At 47.9% G+C, this 21,240-nt stretch overlaps 2 protein-coding genes across 3 annotated transcripts in view; one reads left to right on the top strand and one right to left on the bottom strand.

The window, feature by feature from the left end:
* Positions 1-4,529: 4,529 nt before the first annotated feature.
* On the top strand, positions 4,530-12,195 carry PDRG1 (p53 and DNA damage regulated 1). The gene is made up of 5 exons (XM_035124131.3): positions 4,530-4,657; positions 5,639-5,714; positions 8,751-8,825; positions 10,002-10,082; positions 11,762-12,195. The coding sequence occupies exons 1-5, from the start codon at positions 4,571-4,573 to the stop codon at positions 11,842-11,844; spliced, it is 402 nt and encodes a 133-aa protein (XP_034980022.3). The 5' UTR covers positions 4,530-4,570; the 3' UTR covers positions 11,845-12,195.
* A 2,781-nt stretch (positions 12,196-14,976) lies between these two features.
* TTLL9 (tubulin tyrosine ligase like 9) overlaps positions 14,977-21,240 on the bottom strand; it is a 32,908-nt gene continuing 26,644 nt past the window's right edge. For both annotated transcript variants that reach the window (XM_035124031.3, XM_035124032.3), the window contains exons 12-14: positions 18,377-18,490; positions 16,493-16,614; positions 14,977-15,519 (exon numbers count right to left, since the gene is read on the bottom strand). In XM_035124031.3, the coding sequence (XP_034979922.1) occupies positions 15,449-15,519; positions 16,493-16,614; positions 18,377-18,490 (307 nt within the window). In that variant the 3' untranslated portion in view covers positions 14,977-15,448. The remainder of the gene's footprint in view (positions 15,520-16,492; positions 16,615-18,376; positions 18,491-21,240) is intronic.

Genomic DNA, 21,240 nt, shown 5'->3' with positions numbered 1-21,240 from the left:
CTACAGGAAAAAAGGGAGAGGCAAATGGTCACCTTTCCATGGGACTTGTTGGGAAATGTTCTTCCTATCCCTCCACAACCCCAGTTACAGAGGACAGGAGCCAAACCCACCCACTCAATAAATCCCTGGATAGAAACTAAATTATAAAAGGGACCAAAGGATGGCCGCTTTCCCCCAAACCATACATTTGTTCCCCATTCCCTTCTACGTCCAGGCCCTGATTTCGGAGCGCTCCCTGACCTCGCTGCAACTTACCTTTCATTTTCTTTCTTTTATGCAATTTTCATTAAATTTTCTGTTTTACAATTTAGAATACTCATTTAAACGTAATCAAATTATCAATAGCTTCCCTTCTTCTCTTTCCATGGTTCATTTTGCATATCCTAAATCCCTGCACATTTTACAAAAACTATACCAATCAATATTCCATTATTACATCCATCAAAACTTATTTACACTTTTGGATTTATCTTAATGCTGCCAACATTTTCAAGTGTACACAATTTCCCCCCATATATTCAATAAATGTCTTCCAATCTCCTCTAAACGTTATGTTCTTCTTGTTCTCTCATTCAATATGTTAAGTCCGCAAGCTGCGCATATTCTGCCAGCTTAAGTTGCCATTATTCTTTGGCCGGGACCTCGCTTGTTTTCCATTTTGGGACTAAGAAAACAGCGGCTGCAACAGTGGCATTGAAGCGATGATTCTTCAACATCAACTTCGTTGGACTGGTCATGCTGTGCGGATGCCCGATGATCGTCTTCCAAAGCAACTACTCTATTCCGAATTTAAAAATGGAAAGCGTAATGCTGGTGGTCAACAAAAGAAGTTCAAAGACTGTCTCAAGACGAATTGAAAAAATGTAGTATAAACACTGACAACTGGGAAACACTGGTCTGTGAAGCGCTCCAATGGGAGAACAGCCTTTATCAAAAGTGTCATGGGCTTTCAAGACGCTCAAACTCAGGACGCAAGGGAGAAACGTGCTAAGAGGAAGGCATGTTTGGCAAACCCTCACCATGATCAACCCCCATCCCCGGAAACCTATGTCCCCACTGTGGAAGGATATGTGGATCTAGAATTGGCCTCCAGTCGCTTACAGACACACTGTTAAGACCATGTTCTTGGAAGACTATCTTATTTGGCTACGAGTGATCTCCAAAGAAGAAGAAATACATAAATAACCAACTTACCTTTCTGCCCTTTATTCTTCCAAAGCTCCCAGGCAGTTCCTCTAGTTTTGTTCCTGCAATTCTGCCCTCTTACATGTTGTAAACAAAATCTGCTCCTTTTCCCTTATGGGGTATCGAAGAGCCCGTATAGAGTCCTTAAGAGTTCCCTATCAGTTGGAGGAAATAACAGAGGCCAACCAGAGAATACTGAGAAGCAAAGCAACTTGTAAGCCTGATCTTTATTAAACTGTTGCAACGGGGTGCTCAACCCCCTCCCCCACGCAGGAGGGAGGAGGAACCCCGAACATTGGTGTGCAAGCCCTTATATAGACTTTTGAAATTGCCACCCTGTAGCTTAAGGCCGCCACCCCCATACATACATACATCACTGAAGTGGCAGTCTACAGCAGAAATATATCACAGGAAGCGGTCCACAGCAGAAATCCTGCCTGCCAGAAATCAGATACCTGATAATGGTCACTGATTGCATTACCTGGGCAGCCTGGCCATTCTTTTGTGATGGTAAATACTTAGTTCCTGAATCCAGGTCACAGGCTCACCCTATTCATACACAGATACGCCCTTAAGACAGGTTTTGTGAGCAAAGAGACAATGGGGAGGTTTTTCCATTTCCTCCCTCCTTGCAGAGAAACATTTGAGGTCAATTTGGGAGAGTCAAAATGGTTTCAGGACTGTCTTCCTGTACCGTTTCAGACATGTGGTTTATATATTTACTAGTATCATGAAGCCCGTTAAATTAACAGGTGCTAGAACAGTGAGTTTGATAAGGGTACTGGACCCCCGAGGCCAGAAGGAGCGCCCAGGAGCAGCAGCAGCAGGTGGTGGCGGCGAGGAGCACGGCAATCCCGCCCGGAGAACCCATTGCAGGCGTCGCACAGCCTCGGGAGGCTGCCCAAAGTGCCCTGCAGGGGGCTCCGACCACATTGGAGGGCAGCCGGCGCCGCCCTCTTGCCCGCGGCAGGGAACTTTCAGCCCCGCTGGCATTTGCCCTGGCGCATCCGCCCTCCTCCTCTCCAGTGCTCCGCTCTCCCCGGAAAAGGCAGCAGATACACCAGCAGGCGGCTGGCTGGGAAGCGTGTGGCGTGTGGGAGGGAAGTCCGCCTGATTGACAGAGGCACCACTGCTGCTGCTGCCGCCACCACCACCTTCGCCGCTGCACAGCCCAGCCTTGCCTGGCAGGCGGTGGTGGCGACGCCCCCCACGGCCGAGCGCAGAGAGGGAGGGAAGGCCACGGCCCCGCCGCTCCTCTCACGGGCCAGGGAGGGTTGTGAGGAGGCGGTGGAGGAGGCGACGGCGGACCAAGATGGCGGCATCGGGCTCCAGGGCCGCGGCGGCTGTGGGAGCTGGACTGGGCTCCTCAAAGGCGCCCTTCCTCCCCCCATTCACCTCCGCTGGCCTCCACCCTCACTTCCCCGACGCGCTGTCCGGCCGGGAGCAGCGGCTGGAGGAGGCAGAGGGGGGGGAGCGTGTGTGTGTGTGTGTGTGTGCGTCCAGTCTCTGCGTCCAGTCCCTGTGTCCGTGGGGCACATGCGCAGTAGCACAAACCCAGGGACACAGGGACTGGACGCAGAGACACAGGGACTTTATTATATAGGATGTATGTGTTTGCCTTGTACATTTATGAACATTTAATTTGAGACCTTAAATTCTTATAACATACCTTAATTTTTATAACATACCTTAAATTCTTATAACATTTCTGAACATGCTCCCTTGCTGCTCCAAATGCTCTCTAGAGGTCACCCCCTCTTCCTTCGGACCCCTCCTCAAAAGCCACCCCCTTTAAATCCTATGAATGGTTTATGTGTCTACTCAGAAGCCAGTCCTACTGAATTCAGTGCGGAGCTTACTCCTAGGTAAGGGACTGCAGCCTTGATCTTGCAGTGGGTCCGGCTGGAGAGCCATCGTGGTGCAATAGCTTCAGACTACCAGGACCTGGAGAAAGACCAGGGTTCGAATCACCCGCTCAGCCATGAAACACACGGGGGGGGGTGACCTTCCTCAGCCCAACCTACCTCACAGGTCTGTTCTGTGTGGATAACATGGGTGCTGACTCAGTGGCAGGCCTTTTTGGGAAATGCAGCTGCTAAGTATGCCCTGAAGCAAAGCCCCACCACGACCCCCAGAAAACCCTTCCTTCCTTCCTTCTTTTTAAAAATTGGGTTTTACATTTTTATCACAATCACATCATAACAAATACTACCAAACTGAATTCCCCACCCCCACCCCCCCTGACCTCACTCAACTTCCGTTTCTGGGTTTCTTTTACGTCTAAACTTCCCCTGCTTGCAATACTTACTTCAAAATTGTAAAACCCCTTTTTTCATGGCATTGAGGACAATAAGCATTTAAAATAAAAACAAGAGTTCTTTTAGCTGTGGGATTTGTGCATTATCTGTATTTGTATTATTAGGCTATCCGTCAGTTTGTTTTTATTCTGCTTTTATTCTGGTTTTTTTATCACTGATGTTCTGTAATGTAAAAATATACAGTATTTAAAAATTTTAAAAAAATGTCCAGTAGCGTAGCTGCTTAGAGACCAACTACCGGTAAGTTTGTTCTTGGGATGAGCTTTCATGTGCATGCACACTTCTTCAGATCTGAAGAAGAAAGTGCAAGCAGAACTTGCCTGACATCATCATCATCATCATTATTTATTATTAATTCAATTTATATACCACCCTTTATCAGAGGATCCAAGATTATATATATATATATATATATATATAATCTCGACTGTGTCAGATCAACACGGCTACCTACCTAGTTCTGTAATGTGTTTTTTTTAATGTTGTACACCACCCTGGGATCTTCTGATAAAGGGCAGTATATAAATTGAATCAAAAATAAATAAATAAATAAATAAATTATGATGTCAGGCAAGTTCTGCTTGCATTTTCAGTGCAAATGTACAGTTGCAAATTCTTGTGCTATTTTTATTACTGTTTTTACTTATTGCTTTAAAAAGAAAAGAAAAATACAAACCAGCAAGCCACAGAGGCCCATCTGCCCCACTTTGCCCCCACTCTTTTTTTTTGGAGAGAGCATGCGATATATAAACAAAGCGGCATTTCCCACGGAAGAGCAGCGAAGCCATGAAGTTTTAACGGAGCAACTTTCGCTACCAGGAGGGGCGGTGCAGGGAAGCCAGCTACGGCGAGTCTCCCAGGGCCGGGGCTCCAACGGCGGAACCGTCCGGGGGAAGAGGAAAGGCGGCGGCGGCGAAGGAGCCGGGCCGGGCCCAGCCGGGTTGCCATGGTTACCGCCCTCCTGGAGGCAGGCGAGGGAGGCGCCTGCGCGGAACGGCCTCCGACTAGGCCTCTCCTCCTCCTTCTAGCTCCCTCCGCGCCGCGGCTCCCCTTCCTTCCGGGCCGCGATGGGCGAGCTGGAGCCGGACTTGGCGCTCCGGGTGCTGGCGGAGGTGGAGGAGCTGGCCGAGGAGGTGATGGGCGGGAGGCAGCAGGTAGGCCTCGGGGCGGGAGGAGGAGGAGGGAAAAGGAGGGACCGGGCGCCCCCTTCCCGCCCCAGACATCCCTCACACCTCCCCCATCTCAACCGGCCCTCCCTAAAAAGTATGGGGCAGTTAATGGTTAAGCTCACCTTCATGGCAATGTTAGTCTCCCTCAGCTTCCAGGTGGGCGGAGGCTGCCTTAGCTGATATTATTATTATTATTATTATTATTATTATTATTATTATTATTATTATTATTATTATTATTATACTAAACCCCCCATGGGCTTTGTGTGCATCCCCTTCTTGTAAACCTGTGCTCCCTCCTCCGCCCCATTTGCCTTCAGGGGTGATGGGAGTTACAGTCCCACAACATTTGGACGTCCAACTGTTGTTATTATTTATTACATTTCTAATAATGTATCACTCATCATCATCATTATTATCAGTGCTATTTTTTCGTAGAAAAAGAGGTGCCGGAACTGACCATGAATGCCTCCCATGTTCGCTTGTTTAGGCAGGGCTGCCCAGGTGTTTAGAAAGTCGGCGTGTGTTTTTATTTATTTATTTACTTATTTATTTAGTCTTTTTTAGTCTTATTGTTTTAACTTTTTGGAAACTTCAGATTACTGTTGTTAATTTCTCCCAGTGATAATTTTATTGCTTTACTTTTTTTGTAAACTGCTTTGAGGGTGTGCGTTTTTTACAATCATAATTTTTGCTAACAAAATAAAAAAAAAATTCCTTCAGTAGCACCTTAAAGACCAACTAAGTTTTTATTTTGGTATGAGCTTTCGTGTGCATGCACACTTCATCAGATAATTTTTGCTGATTGTATTGATTTCTTACCTGCCCTTTTCTGTAAGGCCTTAGGAACAGTTAGAATAACATAAAAATACAATACTAGGATCAGGGGAGCGCTTGTGAACTGGCCTTCACTGTTATCTTGTTGTGACACACCCTGAAGGTCCCCCCCCCCAATTTTTCCCTTAGATTGTGGATCTGGGTCTGAAACAAAATCAGAACCGGGAGGCCCTGAGGGCCCTGAGCAAGGACATGGAAACTTCAGGTGAGAGGTCTTTTCGAACATCACAGGCTGTCTTTTGCAGTTTATTGTAATTGGCGACAGTTCTCCAGTGCCTTAGGCAGTAAGACTGTCTCAAGGCAAATCTTTAAAAATGTAGTATAAACACTGACAACTGGGAAACACTGGCCTGCGAGCGCTCCAGTTGGAGAACAGCCTTTACCAAAGGTGTCATGGGCTTTGAAGAAACTCGATCTCAGGACGCAAGGGAGAAACGTGCTAAGAGGAAGGCACGCTTGGCAAATCCACACCATGGTCAACTCCTGCCCGGAAACCAATATCCCCACTGAGGAAGGACGTGTGGATCCAGAATTGGCCTCCACAGACACTTACGGACCCATTGTTAAAACCGTGTTTATGGAAGACAATCTTACTCGGCTACGAGTGATCGCCAAAGAAGAAGGCAGTCTGCCTTGCCCAACCTGCCACCTGAGATGCTTATAAAAGGAGATGCCAGGGTTTGAACCTTGCACTTCCTTTGTGCGCATATCATTTGTGCTATTGTTGAGCCGATAGTCTCCTGTCCCTTTTCAGTCTGTCTACAGAAACCCATTGCTTCCCAGAAGCATATGGCACCTGGCAGTTTGAGAGCTCTGGTGTGTGGCCAGGTCTTCCTGTGTACCAGGGTTCCAATAATACCAATATACCGGGGCAACCTTGTGCTGTGCTGCTTGCTTTGTAAGTTTCTTTGTTAAAGCCGAACATAAATGTAACTTTCTCCAAGGACTCCAGATTTGGCATGTTTTCCTTGCAACTATCATGTAAATTACTTAAGGCTGACAGCTAAGGAGTTCCCAAGACCTCTTGCATGGAGAAGAGATTTGAACTTGGTACTCTGGCCACACAGGTCTGTTTACTAGTGAATGAAGTTCACATTTGTTCCTCCAATTTCAATGTCCTATATGCCTCTATGCTGAACCTAGATTGTCTTGAGACTCCTGTATTTTCTCTGATCTCCGCCTATTTTATTATTTACTGCTGGAACTATAACTGTAGATGCCACTGTAGGCATCCCAGAGCTAAACCTAATATAAACTGCCCCTTCCTAAGCCATTTTGAAGGATGCGATGGAAAGAAGTCAGATAACAGCAAGGGCAATGTTGTTATGTAGAATAACTTTTTCGTTTCTTCTTGAGCATATTTACTAGAGCAAGCTTATCAAATGCAGCTGTCTCCTTCATGCGCTGTAAGAGAGCCTAAGATGGTCATCCCAGCATTAAGTGAGAAACAAGCTCATAATTGTAGAAATGAGTAATTGGCTGCAGATGCTGCTGTAGAAGTTGAATGCACCGTGATTACGACAAGTTCCTATAAGGCCCGATACAGCGCAGGACCAAGTTACTTGACAGACTGCCTGACCTCTTCTGGAAATGTTACAACCGCTTTTTGATTTTGCCTTAGACTTTCTATATTTGTTAGGTTTCGTTTAAATTGCTTGCATTTGTATTGTTTTGGGATGTGGTACACTCGGGTGGGGGTGGGGGGATAATCTGAACACCTAGAAATGTGGTGCAGAGTTCTTGGAAATTTGAAATATGTCTTCAGCTCTGTGTTGGGCTGTCTCTTAATAATTAGATCCTTTTCCTCCACACCTGTATAAATAAATCACTTTATAAGGTCAGAAGAATGGCAGTTTCTCTTCTCTTCTTGGTATCTGCTCCATAGAGCAGACAGCAGAAGTTTCATAATCCTGCTTAGTAGCAGGACAGGGAATCAGCCTGATCCCAGACAATGCTTTTGCGTCATGAATTTTTGCAGTGCTGCTGGTAAACTATAAATGCTGATGCCAATACGGGAAACAGTGCAATAACTGTTGTGTTTAGTGATAACTTATAATAGTTACTGTTACATTTCACAAATTGCACTGGCTCCCTGCTCCCTCGCTGCCAGCCTTGAGCCTGCCCGTCCTATCCTAATGTTTTCTGGTGACACGTTAAGTTGGGTGACTAATGTCTGCCGCAAGTGGCAGCCGCGTCTCCTCTTCTCCCCGGGGAAAGATTGTGCTCAGCAAATTGCCTGGCTTCCCTCACACGCAGCAAGCCTTTTGCATTAATGAGGGCAAGGCGGAATAAACGTGCTGGGCCTGCGATGGTGCTTTGCTTCATGCCCATCTTAGGCCAGGCCTTTGTGCTGCATCTTTGTCCAACTACAGTGTCTGCTTTACCCCTCTTGTGGAATATTTCTCATTCTCGGGCAGCTTTTCAGAGTCCATTGACTTCCTCCCATCCCAGCCCCATTCAAGTGTAGTGCTAAAGAGACCGTTCTCTCAGCTCAGGGATTTCTGCTTGCCCAGTGGAACCATCTCCCCTCACTACTACCATTCCACGTGCTGTTCTGGGGGTTCTCCCAGCCCTCTTGAGTAGAGTTGAGGAGGGCACAGAGGGAGGAAAGGTGGGGTAAAGTCCTGTTGTGGTAGTGAGAATTCCCACGCTGACGTCCACTGGAACAACCATTTAGTTGAATACGGCTTCCAGTTTGGTGAGGGGTAGGGCAGATCTGGGTATATTTATTTTGTTAGGTGGCTGTTATAATGAGGAGACTTAGAAATGAGCCTGCTAAAGGTGTTCATGAGCTTTAGGCCAGGCATGGCCAAACTTGGCCCTCCAGCTGTTTGGGGACTACAATTCCCATCATCCCTGACCACTGGTCCTGTTAGCTAGGGATGATGGAAGTTGTACGTAGTCCCAAAACAGCTGGAGGGCCAAGTTTGGTCATGCCTGCTTTAGGTAACCAGGTAGGACCCGTACCAATGGATTCAGGTGACAAGCAAGGAGATTCCAGCTAAACATTAGGAAGAACTTTCTGACGGAAAGAGTTGTTTGGCAGTGGAAGGGACTTGCTCAGGAGTTTGTGGACTCTCCTTCCTTGGAGGTTTTTAAACAGAGATTGGATGATCATCTGCCATGGGTTTTTTAGTTGAGATTCTTGCATTGCATTGGGTGGGACTTGATGACCCTCGGGGTCCCTTCCAACTCTACAATTCTATGATTCTTTAATGCAGATTCATTTTCTTGTTTTCAGATAAAGTCATGGTTTGCTTTGGGAACATGTTTGTGCAGTTTGGGAAAGCAAAAACCAGGGACATGTTGCAGAGAGGTAAGAGCCCAGTTACGTTCTCTGTCATCTGCTTGGAAAAATCTGTGGTTTTGAGAGCCAAGTCGATTTGCAGTTCATCATCTTGGTTCCCTTGTCATAGATTCTGCCATCTTGGCAGCTTTGTGCTGATGTAGTAGATGCCATCTGAGTGCATGCTAGCTTCTAAAGTTTTGTCACCCTGCAATTCTGAGGCATGTCAACCAGCTTGATATCATTTAAAATGAAAGCTGAGATTCTCAAGGTTGGGGGATAATTGTCCCCAGGGGCAAAGGGGGGGAAGAAGCTGAGCAACTGGCCACTGAAGGGGGAAGAGGACTTTGTCAAAAAGCCTTACTGAAATCAAGATACACTATGTCCACAGCATTCCCCTGATCCCCTAATAATAATAATAATAATTTATTTATTTATACCCCGCCCATCTGGGGTATAAACTGCTAACAGACCAACCATTTAATTATCTGCTCAGGGACCTTTCCTGGTATTGATGTCAAGCTGACCAGTTGGTAGTTACCTGGGTCTTCTTTCCCCCTCTTTTTGAAGATGGGGATAACGTTGTATTAGCTGTGTGTTTTTCTAGAGAATCTAAATTTAAATAACAACAACTTTTGAGGCCTAAAGTGACGGAAGCAAATCAGCCAAATTGTACATTACACAGAGCCCCTGAACTTTCACCCAGCCAGCCTTGAGGGGAAACCCCATCCTCCTTTCAAATGCAACTGTTTTATTTATTTGCAAAAATATTTTTATACTGTTGTATCATAGAAATATATCACAGCACTTTACAACAATGTATTGGTTTAGTATTCGTGTAATTAATACTAGTAGTGTACAGCAAAATCCCTGTGTTGGAATTTTATTGAAATTGTTGGTGTACAAGAGATGTCCCCAAATTGTTGTGTTTAGTTGCAGTTGCGGAAATAAAAATCTTTGGCTTGTAGTCGCCAGTGAGATGTAATTCATACTGGTTTAAACTGAAGCTTAAATGGGTGTATGTAATGTGTTGAAAGTGGGGCGGCATCTTAATACAAAACGAACGGCGAGCTTTCCAATGCGGAGAAAGAGCCCTTCTACCACAGTGCTTGCAACTGAGAGACGAAGCAGGGAGTAATATGGGTTAATTCAGGTAGTGAGTCTTAAATTCCAGGTGACATGTCACACCCTCTGCTTTTTCTCCAGATCAAGAACTCCTAGATGAAGAAATAGCCAAGTTGCGGAAGGAGTTGAAAGTGAAGGTCAACCGTCTCTTGGAAGCTCAAGGTATTTGCCAGACAGGCTGGAATAATGTGGCTGCGTTTGATGGGGAACAGTGGGTTGGTTGGGTCTTGATCAAGTGCTCAGGGCTTAGAAGTTGCCTTCTTGCCTCCACTCCATGCCATCTTGATCAACAATAGTGGTTTGGGATAATCATATTGGTTTGGGGTAAGCAGGATTATTCTTTTAAGAACAGGTGTACACTTATAAATATCTGAGAATAGGCTGGTTCAAGTCTACTTATTGGGGTGTTGTCTGTAAGCTAAGCAAGGGGTGGAGGAGGTGTAGTGGACGCTGAGGCGAGGCAGGGTAATTTTATTGGTTTAGTTTAGATCTTGCCCTTCATCTCAAAGGACCTCAGGGCAGCAAACACAACAACAATCAAACAAGAGAAATACAACAACCATGCAACGCTCTGAAAACAGTGATCTCAGGGACAATGTCTTTCAACCATCAAATGTCTGGGTGAACAGGAACATTTTGAGATTTTCCCTGAAAGTCAGTAATGAGGGAGACAATTGCACCTCATCCTGGAGGGCATTCTACAAATGGGGAACTGCCACTGAAAAGGCCCTGTCACTGGTCAATATCAACCAGGCAGCCATGAGACCTGACAGAGACCCAGAAGACCTTGGAGCTTCCCTACTGCTGGGGAGTGCTCTTGAACAGCCTACTTTGTGGTCAAAGTGTTTCCTCCATGGAATGAGACAATTGTAAGAAAAGGCTTCTGCCGAACAGCAGCAACAACATTTCTTGTACCATGCCCATCTGACTGGGTTGCCCCAGCCACTCTGGGTGTCCTCCAACAAAGTATAAAGGAAAGCTATAAATGAGTTAAAAGTTTATAGCATTTACAGGATTCTGGATCAGAATCCTAGTGTGAGGTAGGGAGGTTTTCACCTTGGCCACCCCTGCAGCAGTCTCAACCTGGGATCAGGCCCCACATACCTACTGTTTGCACTGGAGTAAATGCTCCCATTTCTGCCAATCGAAGCTTTTCTTTCAAGGCAAATAGCAGGATTTCTTTTGGGGAGGGGAGATCCGATTTGGGATCGCAGCATGGAGCAAAAGGTTTTAAACTTCCATTGTGGGAGGAGGGGCATGGGGTTCCCCCCACCTGCCGTGTACCTTTTGAAATTCATCCACACAATGGTTTAGCTGTGTGAAGGGTGCATCACCTAATTTGTATGATTTCTACCATCTAAATCCCTTTCCCTCCTACCCTACTCTCAGTGTCCAAGCAAGGATGCATCATTAAGCAAAGCTTTAGCTGCATTGCCACAGTGGAATGTTTTTTTCCCTTCATCCCTTATTGACGGTTCATAAAGCTGCAGGGCCTGAAGGTCACCAAGTCCCTCATGCTATTCCAGAGCAGGCTCCTTCTTCCCTTCCCCCGTCCCCCACCAGATAGTCTTCTGAGCGTCCTTTGGCAGAAACTGAATCAATTCAAACTGTATTTGCTCACCTTTGTCCCAGCTCTAAGCTTCTTGGGCCAAATGTTTGCCCTTTACCGTTGAGCACTTCATGGCCAGTGGTGGCACCTCTAGTCCCCAGCAACCCAGGCAAGGCAACCAAAGCCACACTTTACAAAGGATGCTGCAAATTCCCCAGTGGCTCAGCTGGTGCTTCTACTATGGCTCTTCCCAACCTTTTTAACACGCTACATCTCCTTGCTCTTTCCTAAGGTAAGCCAGAGCTGAAAGGCTACAGCCTGAAGCCCTTGAGCGCCGAAGAGATGCGGTTCATGAGAAATGTGGTGGATGGTTGAAGCGGCTTCCTGGTGCGGATTTAGCAGCCGCCTCCTGCACAGAAAAAACTCGCTTTTCAAAAGGCAGCTTCACATATGCCTGAAGAAGGGTGTTTCCTGAGCTGTTGAGCATCTGATCCCTGGCATCTTTTGTTGGAGAGGTTTGGGCTTGGGTGAAGCAAAATGCTCAAGCTGGTGTCCTTCTGCAGCTTTGACAATCGGGCTGAAGCACAAGCATTGAAGTTGTAAGAGGTTGCAATGTTGTCATCGTAAGATGGGCTGCTGAGTTCTGACTGCTGGAAAGGAAGCGGCAGGAACAGGACACGAATGCACATGTCTTTGTACTAATAAATTGTATGCTCAAATCCAAAAGCTGTGTGGTGATGGAAAGTGTTCTTTTGTTCAGCTTGCTCGTGTTAAGATTCTTCGCCCAAGCTCATCAATTCCTACGTGTTAAAACTCTGGGCACAAAGCCCAGAAAGCCACACGTGCCCCTTTTGCCCAACAGGCTGTCTCGCTGTGGGAAGGGGGTTGTGAGCCAGGTGTGCGAAAACGCCAAACGGCACAGCTGGGGAATGCTTGCCTCCTCCCTCAGCTCCTGCCAAACACCTGGCACTTCTGCGCAGCTTCTTCCAGCTTAAAATTGGGCATGCTGTCTGGAATTGTAGGCACTGATAATTGGTTTAAGTCAAGGTAATCGAGCCTGGGAATCCTGGCTTTGCCATGACTCCGTATGTCACAGGGGGTGCGTTGCGGCTACTCTAGAGTAACGACTCTCCAGAACGTTGCCTTTTCATGCTTTTATTGTGTGCAAACTATTTACAGTGCTGGAGCTGTACAATGTACATGTTCTCAGTTGGAGTCAGAACCTCGGAATGGCGATTCCCGCGTTCTTTTCCAACAAAGCAGTCTGGGAATCGCAAATCTCCTCCCCCGTTTCTTTCGGCGCAATTCCGGAACTGGAGGGAGAGGTCTTCTTGCCGTGTTTTCCTTCCTCCCCCTTTCCCTCTCCCTTCCTTCCTCTCCCAAGCGGGGCAGTGGCTCTGCGACCCTGCCAGAGCCATGTCCTCTACTTCCTGCTTCCCCGCTGGAGTCTTCCCCCTCTCCGCTGCCGCTTGTACTTGGAGAAGAACTGGTTCTCAGGATGGGAGGGGGTTGTCTGTACCCCCTGTCCCTCACACCGTAGAATAACAAAGTTGTGAGCTCTTGCCTCTTTCAACCTGCACCTTGTGTTACCAGTAGGTGGCAAACTTCTCCACTCCCCGCTTTCCAAAAGAAGCTTCGTCCTGTACATTAAATGACCGCATTAACCAGTACAGTGGTACCTCGGTTTACGAACTTAATCCATTCCGGAAGTCCTTTCTTAAACCGAGGTGCGCTTTCCCTAATGAGGCCTTCCACCGTTCGGGTTCTGTTCTTAGACCGAGGTAAAGTTCGCAAACCGGGACACTATTTCCAGTTCTGCAGAGTTCATAAACTGAATATTTCGTAAACAGGTCTGTTCTTAAACCGAGGTACCACTGTAGTTTCCATTTTTACACGGTGGGGGTGCTGGGTCATCTAGTGGGGACTTGGGTTTAGAGGTAAGATTCTGTGAAGTCACTTGTAATCCTGGCCTGGACATCCACCAATCCACTTCCTGGAAGCCTGCCGTGGCTCCTGCCTTCCCTCTCTCTCATCGTATTTATTTCATGTAAAATCCTTCAGGTACATTTCTGCTTCTTTGATGATGAAATCACCAGAGCTTTATGGAATGGGCATCATGGCAAGCTCACCCACATGTCCATGAACAGTGGGCAGGTCCCTTAAGCTCCAGAGAAGACTAAAGAGCTCGGCAGCAACTCTGTGCAGAGCGGAAGTTACTGCGGTGATTTGTCTTGGCCTAGGGAGCAGCAACTGCAGGTGGCATTGCCTAAGCGGGTAGGGGGTTACTGGTTCTTGTTTTTATTGGGTATTTTGTGTTTTTTATCTTGTGACCCGCCCTGAGATCTACAGATGAAGGGCAGTCACAAATTTAGTAAATACATTTTTAAAAATTAAGAATGTCAAAGGGTTAAGTGACGCAAACCCATGGTGGACCTGTGTAGTTGGACAAAGGTCACTTGTGACCACAAACCCAGGAATGAGGATCCTGTGGCCTTCCAGATGTTGCTAAGACTACAACTCCCATCATCCCTCAGTAGCAGTCATGCTGCCTGGGGCTGATGGGAGTAGCATGTGGAGGCCCACAGACTTCTTATCACTGCTGTCATTTTCCTATGTCTTGAAACTTTCAAAATGCCCATTGAGCCCAAACTTGTAGGCCAGCTGGGCTCTTGGAACATTCACAAGACCAGCCATCAAGTGGCAGTCCGAGATGCGGTGAAAGCTGATTGGTGCTGCCAGCGGACGGTAGCAATGCGCGCCCACCCTCATAAGTGGTGTTGAGATCAGCTTATCTCACTGGAGGGGGTGAATGATGCCCAGTTACATCTGCACTCTGCAAGTGCTATTCCTGGCTCCACCACCCCTGTGTTGCTCCTGCTGCCAGGATCGAAACTATTCTGCTTCCTGAGAAAAGCAGTGGATTCGCTGTACACAATCCAGTTTCTGTTCAGGGTTCTATATATATATCCGACCTTTAAATTGGAACCTGAGCAAACTCATCCACCAAAGCCTTGTGCTTTGGTTATGAGACTTATCTCCAAATAGTTACAGGTAGGTAGCCGTGTTGGTCTGATGCAGTCAAAACAAAATAAAAAAATCCTTCCAGTAGCACCTTAGAGACCAACTAAGTTTGTCATAGGTATGAGCTTTTGTGTGCATGCACACTTCTTCAGAAACTTCTGTTTCAGTGTATCTGAAGAAGTGTGCATGCACACGAAAGCTCATACCGATGACAAACTTAGTTGGTCTCTAAGGTGCTACTGGAAGGATTTTTTTATTTTGTTTTATCACCAAATAGGTACCGTAAATCCTATAACATGGCAGACTTGTTCTAGATCTGTAAGCTTAGATTCAATAGTTTCAACTTCATTCCTTATAGTGGTGAGTGTGCAAAAGGGAAGGAAGGGGTGCACTCACAGGGAAACTGTTATCGAGAACCAGCAGGTGGTTCTGGTGTGCTCTGCCACCCCATAACGTTATTCTCTAGTCAAGAACAAAGGAGGCGTGTTTCTCGATCCTTAGCAGTACTAAGGCATTAATTTTTATTCATGCTTGCAATGCAATGGGACACATCACTCTTTCCAGCCTTGCGTGTGGATGGTGCCAGTTGCTTTGCTGCAATCAGTTGGCGGAGCAACAATTGTATTCCTCCCCTGCCTCTCGCCCCCACGGATGCTGTCCATGTTAAGCACTGCTTGAACCTGGCCAGGTGAGTAGCGCACCATCTGCCTGCCCCAAAACACGGTGCAACAAGACCCGACTTTGCAACATGCCCAGGTTAAAAGCTGTTCTGTGTCCAGTGCTTGGTCAGTCTGCTGGGAACGGGAATCTTCTCAACAGTGCACCCGAAGCTCCCCAAAGTGGAAGAAATCCCCGCAGCCACATACTGAGGCAGCAAAGCCGGCAAGGGCCTTGCTTCAACTCCAGAGCCCGGACGCCCCCCCCCCTGACATCTGACCATTTCTCAGTGCCGCAATGTTTAAGCTTTCTGCTGCGTCTGAAAAGACTTGAAAAGCTGCCTCAGCTGTTTCTTCCTGTCATTGTTGTAGCCTGAAATGAAAGCGATAACAAGGTGTTACATGTGACTTGTCCCCTCCACGGAGCCAGGAGATAATCTGCCTCTCTGGCTGAGCTGTGGTTCAGTCAGTTTGAAAGTGTGCCCCGAGGAAACGGTGCAGGAGCTTCTCAGCCCCCCCCCCCAGTACTACCTGACTGCCTGTGATAGGCGCTGAGACTGATGGAATTGGAGGTGGGAAGAGAGCACAGAGTCTCCTCAAGTCAGCATCGAGCAAAGAAAAAGACCACAACACCGTGATTATGTGCCTTTTGGGAAGCCATTCAAGTGAAATGGGTGGTGAAGTTGAGGGGGTTGTGGTGGCTTAAAGCAGCAATGCATAAGGGAATTATATATATATGTAGAGGACCCAGGTGGCGCTGTGGGTTAAACCACAGAATCTAGGACTTGCTGATCAGAAGGTCGGTGGTTTGAATCCCTGCAACGGGGTGAGCTCCCGTTGCTCGGTCCCAGCTCCTGCCCATCTAGCAGTTCGAAAGCACATCAAAGTGCAAGTAGATAAATAGGGACCGCTCCAGCAGGAAGGTAAACGGCGTTTCCGTGCGCTGCTCTGGTTTGCCAGAAGCAGCTTTGTCATGCTGGCCACATGACCCGGAAGCTGTGCGGACAAACGCTGGCTCCCTCGGCCTATAGAGCGAGATGAGCGCCGCAACCCTAGAGTTGGACACGACTGGACCTGATGGTCAGGGGGCCCTTTACCTTTATGTATGATCTAGTTGAGATGCCTGCATTGCAGGGGATTGGACTAGGTGGCTCTTGGGAAGGGAAGGGACCTTCTAGAGCAGAAGAAAACACACTTGTTCTATGATTCTACGATCCCAGCCACCATCTCCAGTGCTGAGAAGTCTGTATGCCTCATTTGGGTTTGACACCTCTGGGGGACGGGGAAACAGCAACGCCTGCAGCCCCCGCCCACTTATGCCTCCTAAGAGCCACTCGGCTGAATACCTAGGTGGGTGTTTGCAACGAAGCCATTCATGGGGGTGTCCAGATTCCCATCTTCTCTGCTGACGGGACCGTCGTTCCATATCAGGTCAAAGCCCCCGACACGCTTCTCCTTCCCCGTCAACCTGTATGAGCAAAGACTTGAGAGTCAATGGCAGGCCTGTATACTTTGCTGTACATCTCCCTTCCTTGGCTGCTGGATGGATTTGTTCATCCAAGCTCCAACCTTGGAGGGGATGTCGAGGTGGCAGCTTGGGAGGACGGAGGCGAGTTTAGTGCTTATCCATCTCCTGTACAAGGGCTGCATGCCATTGGGAATTCAGAAAACTGCTTCTGATGATCAGAGCGATCAGAGCGATCCACCTGATTTATTGACCCAACCTGGCAAGGTGTGTTTGCATATATCATCTTCCTAATTGCCCCGAGTCTTTTAAAGGGAGTGGATTAGGAAGACAAATAAACTTCACTTCAAGAGGAACCCAGGAAGAAGTTCCTGCAAAAGGAGGTTGGAGAGACAGAAGGCCGAGGAGGACTGGGTGGTTTTGCAGAAAGATGGTTGACACAGGAAAGCAAGCTTTTCGAAACATCTCCAATGAACTTACACTTGGCTTTGACGCACTGCATAAGATTAAGGGTTGCAGAGCTTGAGAATGCAGGAAACCTGTGGGAGTCGTAAGCAGTGCACAGGACTTGTTGCTTATTTCCATAGGGCAAAGACTCCTGCTGCACCCTCGTGTGGATTGACAGTGGGGAAGGCACACTGTGGTCGACCACAGCAAACTATGGCAAGTTCTTAAAGAAATGGGAGTGCCTGATCACCTCATCTGTCTCCTGAGAAATCTCTATGTGGGACAAGAAGCTACAGTTAGAACTGGATATGGAACAACTGATTGGTTCAAAATTGGGAAAGGAGTACGACAAGGTTGTATATTGTCTCCCTGCTTTTTTAACCTATATGCAGAATTCATCATGCGAAAGGCTGGACTAGATGAATCCCAAGCCGGAATTAAGATTGCCGGAAGAAATATCAACAACCTCAGATATGCAGATGACACAACCTTGATGGCAGAAAGTGAGGAGGAACTAAAGAACCTTTTAACGAGGGTGAAAGAGGAGAGAGCAAAATATGGTCTGAAGCTCAACATCAAAAAAACCAAGATCATGGCCACTGGTCCCATCACCTCTTGGCAAATAGAAGGGGAAGAAATGGAGGCAGTGAGAGATTTTACTTTCTTGGGCTCCTTGATCACTGCAGATGGTGACAGCAGTCACGAAATTAAAAGACGCCTGCTTCTTGGGAGAAAAGCAATGACAAACCTAGACAGCATCTTAAAAAGCAGAGACATCACCTTGCCTACAAAGGTCCGTATAGTTAAAGCTATGGTTTTCCCAGTAGTGATGTATGGAAGTGACAGCTGGACCATAAAGAAGGCTGATCGCCGAAGAATTGATGCTTTTGAATTATGGTGCTGGAGGAGACTCTTGAGAGTCCCATGGACTGCAAGAAGATCAAACCTATCCATTCTTAAGGAAATCAGCCCTGAGTGCTCCCTGGAAGGACAGATCGTGAAGCTGAGGCTCCAATACTTTGGCCACCTCATGAGAAGAGAAGAATCCTTGGAAAAGACCCTGATGTTGGGAAAGATTGAGGGCACTAGGAGAACGAGATGGTTGGACAGTGTTCTTGATGCTACGAACATGAGTTTGACCAAACTGCAGGAGGCAGTGGAAGACAGGAGTGCCTGGCGTGCTATGGTCCATGGGGTCACAAAGAGTCGGACACGACTAAACGACTAAACAACAACAAACAACAAGGCACACTAAAAAGGTTAGTAGAGCCAACTGAAATGAGAGGCCCGAGGCACACACGCTAAGTGCTCTACTCACCTGCCCTCCATGTCCACTATGTTCAGGGTGTCCTCTAGAAGACGGGTCTTGAGTTCATAGTCCTCCTGGCTGCTGGCCGTGAGGGAGGGGGAAGCATTAACCTCGAGAAGCCACCTGCCAAGGACAGCAAAAGAGAGCAGTGGGTGCTAGAAGGAGCTGCGCTCTTTGTGTGCTTAATGCACCCGGAGCTAAGGAGATTGGGCTTGTGGCTTGTCTTTTCATCGTGGACCCATGCAGTTTGGTGAAGGGGAGGTGGTTCACCGATGGAAAGCTGCCCCATTGAGGCTGACTGGTTGATATGGGCGTGAGCGGTGCATACGATGAAGCATGCAGAATCCTGCTTCATTCGTCGGCCAGCCTGCTCTCCTTGAGGAAGTGTCCCCATAGGTGAGGAGAAAGAAAAGGGGTGTATCTGAGCACGCTACCAGGCTGTCTCTTAGTGCCATCAGTTGCTTGTAGGAGAAGCAAGTTTGGGGCTTTCCCCAACAACCTTGCCAACTGCTTCATCCCATAGGACTGAATGAGACTACTGAGAATTCAGCCCCTTCTAACCTCCATAGACCCTCCCTGGATTCTTCTGCTTGGTCATAGAAGAAGAGAAGAGTTTGGACTTGATATCCCGCTTTTCACTCCCCTTAAGGAGTCTCAAAGTGACTAACAATCTCCTTTCCCTTCCTCTCCCACAACAAGCACTCTGTGAGGTGAGTGAGGCTGAGAGACTTCAGAGAAGTGTGACTAGCCCAAGGTCACCCAGCAGCTGCATGTGGAGGAGCGGAGAAGCGAACCCGGTTCACCAGATTACGAGTCCACCGCTCTTAACCACTACACCACACTGGCTCTCATACTACAGTGGGCACAATGTACATGATAAAGGGCTGTCGAGATGGGCAGAAAAGACTGGCACGCTCTCCTCAGTTGGCTTCTCCATCTTCCATTGCCCGCCATATCTCTTCCCGCTTCCATCCATCCTTGAGCCTTGTGGAGGAATATTCTGTCTCATGCAATGAGCAGCAGTAAGATCGAAGCCAGGCCCTATCTCAGCCTTCGTCAACCTGGTGCCCTCCAGATGTTTCGGACTACAGCCTCATCAGTGGCAGTCCAAAACATCTGGGTGGGAACAGGTTAGTGAAGGCTGCCCTATCCCAATGGACTTGCCCTGGGTTCCGTTCCCTAGTCTATGCTAACTGCCTTTTGAAGGGGGCTGGCACCCATCTCTCCAGAGAGGCAAGGGAGTGCACCTCCTCTTCTGGGTGCAAGCCTGGGCAGGGTATATATGGAGGTCGTGGGCTGCCCAGACGAGACTCCACTCTCAGCCTCCCTGATGGAAAGCAGAGCAATACGTCTGACACCAGCGTGGCTGCAGTTGCTGCAAGGCGCCATTCAACCACGGGCGTAGTCAGGATTTTTGCGGGGGGAGAACTTTTGTTGGGGGGGGCAGAACAGACCTGATTTGTCAGTTAGTTAAGTATTTCTATTGTTTTACTTGGTCTAGGGGAGGGGTAATAATAATAATAATAATATTAATATTAATAATAATATTGATACCCCACCCATCTGGCTGGGTTTCCCCAGCCACTCTGGGCAGCTCCCAACAGATTCTTAAAAGCACAATAAAACGTCTAACCGTAAAAACTTCCCTAAACAGAGCTACCCCCCTGCCCCCCCTGGCTACGCCCAGGCATCCAACCTTCTGAGGGACTCCACTCTGGATTTGTGTCCCAAAGATTTCCCACAAGGCAGCGGCCGGGTACTGAGTTTTCCTCGGGGTTTACCCCCAAAGCCCTTCTCATGAATGTGTATAGCCACAAGGCAGCAGAGGTTTAGGATGAGAGTCTTCCTTCTCCTAGATGGGTTATCCTTCCTAGGTAGGCAAGCCCCATCTGCGCCAGACTTTTGAAGACCTGGGCACAAATTCCCACCCAAAGGCTCTGGGGAAGAGCCAATCGAATAAAGCAAAGAAGCTGGGCTGTGATCCTCTCTACTGCAAGGGCCTCGGGATTTGCTACTCAGTCTCTGTCAAGTGCCGAGGGAGGCAGGCTCCATGTTCCTCTGAGCGCAGCAGACAATGCAGAGTCGCTGCCCCAGACGGTGGCTGCCTGGCGTCTGCTTATCGGCTCCTTTTAAATAAAGCTGTCCCCAGGGTTGTGGCAGAGGCAGGGGAGCAATGCTGACAAGCCACCCAGGCGCTAATTGAACCAGCAGCCACAGCAGAGGGAGGGAGGGACGGGGAGCAAGGCCAAGAGGGCAGAGCTGGAAAGGAGAGTGGCAGGTCTGAAATTGATTGTGCCAGATTTCCTTGCCAGGGGAGGGGGGGAAATATGGCTGGGCAGGCGAGAGGATGGCTGGAGGCTAGAATGGCGAGAAAAAGCACATTTGTGCCTCGCTGACCTCTTCTCCCTTTGGACAATGCAAGGGAATGGCAAGAAGCAAAGGTTCCCCTTAAACGACATTTGCCCCTGCAAACAAAAATTGGATTTAAACCAGTTTCAATTTCCCCAACCTCCCACCTACCCCCGAGACTTACTGCACTGTGAGAAAACTCTGAATTCTGTTAGAGAGTCCTATTCCCTACGGATCCCTACGCTTTCCCATCGGAGTACAGCAGTTAAGACAGCCAATGGCCATAATTCAATATCCACTCCCCACGAAACCCATTGGGACTTCCTTCTGAGTAGGTATGGATAGGATTGCGCTGTAGGCAAAGACATGCTCTAAATCGGCCTTCCCCAACTTGGTGCCCTCCAATTGTTGTCGGGACTCCCAGCTCCCAGCAGCCGGTGCAGCAAATGGTCAGGCATGATGGGAGTTGTAGTCTAGAGCATCTGGAGGGCACCAGGTCAGAGAAGACTGCTCTTAACCATCCT

This window comes from Zootoca vivipara, chromosome 7, assembly GCF_965207765.1.
Source record: "Zootoca vivipara chromosome 7, rZooViv2.hap1.1, whole genome shotgun sequence".
Classification (NCBI taxonomy): domain Eukaryota; kingdom Metazoa; phylum Chordata; class Lepidosauria; order Squamata; family Lacertidae; genus Zootoca; species Zootoca vivipara.
Note: the sequence above shows the minus strand (reverse complement) of the source record. Positions and strands in the feature narration are given on the sequence as shown.

What these genes read in the sequence shown, in the direction of transcription:
- PDRG1 (XM_035124131.3), top strand. Translation starts at nt 4,571, where the DNA reads ATGGGCGAGCTGGAGCCGGACTTGGCGCTCCGGGTGCTGGCGGAGGTG. An exon ending in CAGGGACATGTTGCAGAGAG is followed by an intron (nt 8,826 to 10,001) that starts GTAAGAGCCCAG and finishes CTTTTTCTCCAG; the next exon opens with ATCAAGAACTCCTAGATGAA. An exon ending in CCGTCTCTTGGAAGCTCAAG is followed by an intron (nt 10,083 to 11,761) that starts GTATTTGCCAGA and finishes CTCTTTCCTAAG; the next exon opens with GTAAGCCAGAGCTGAAAGGC.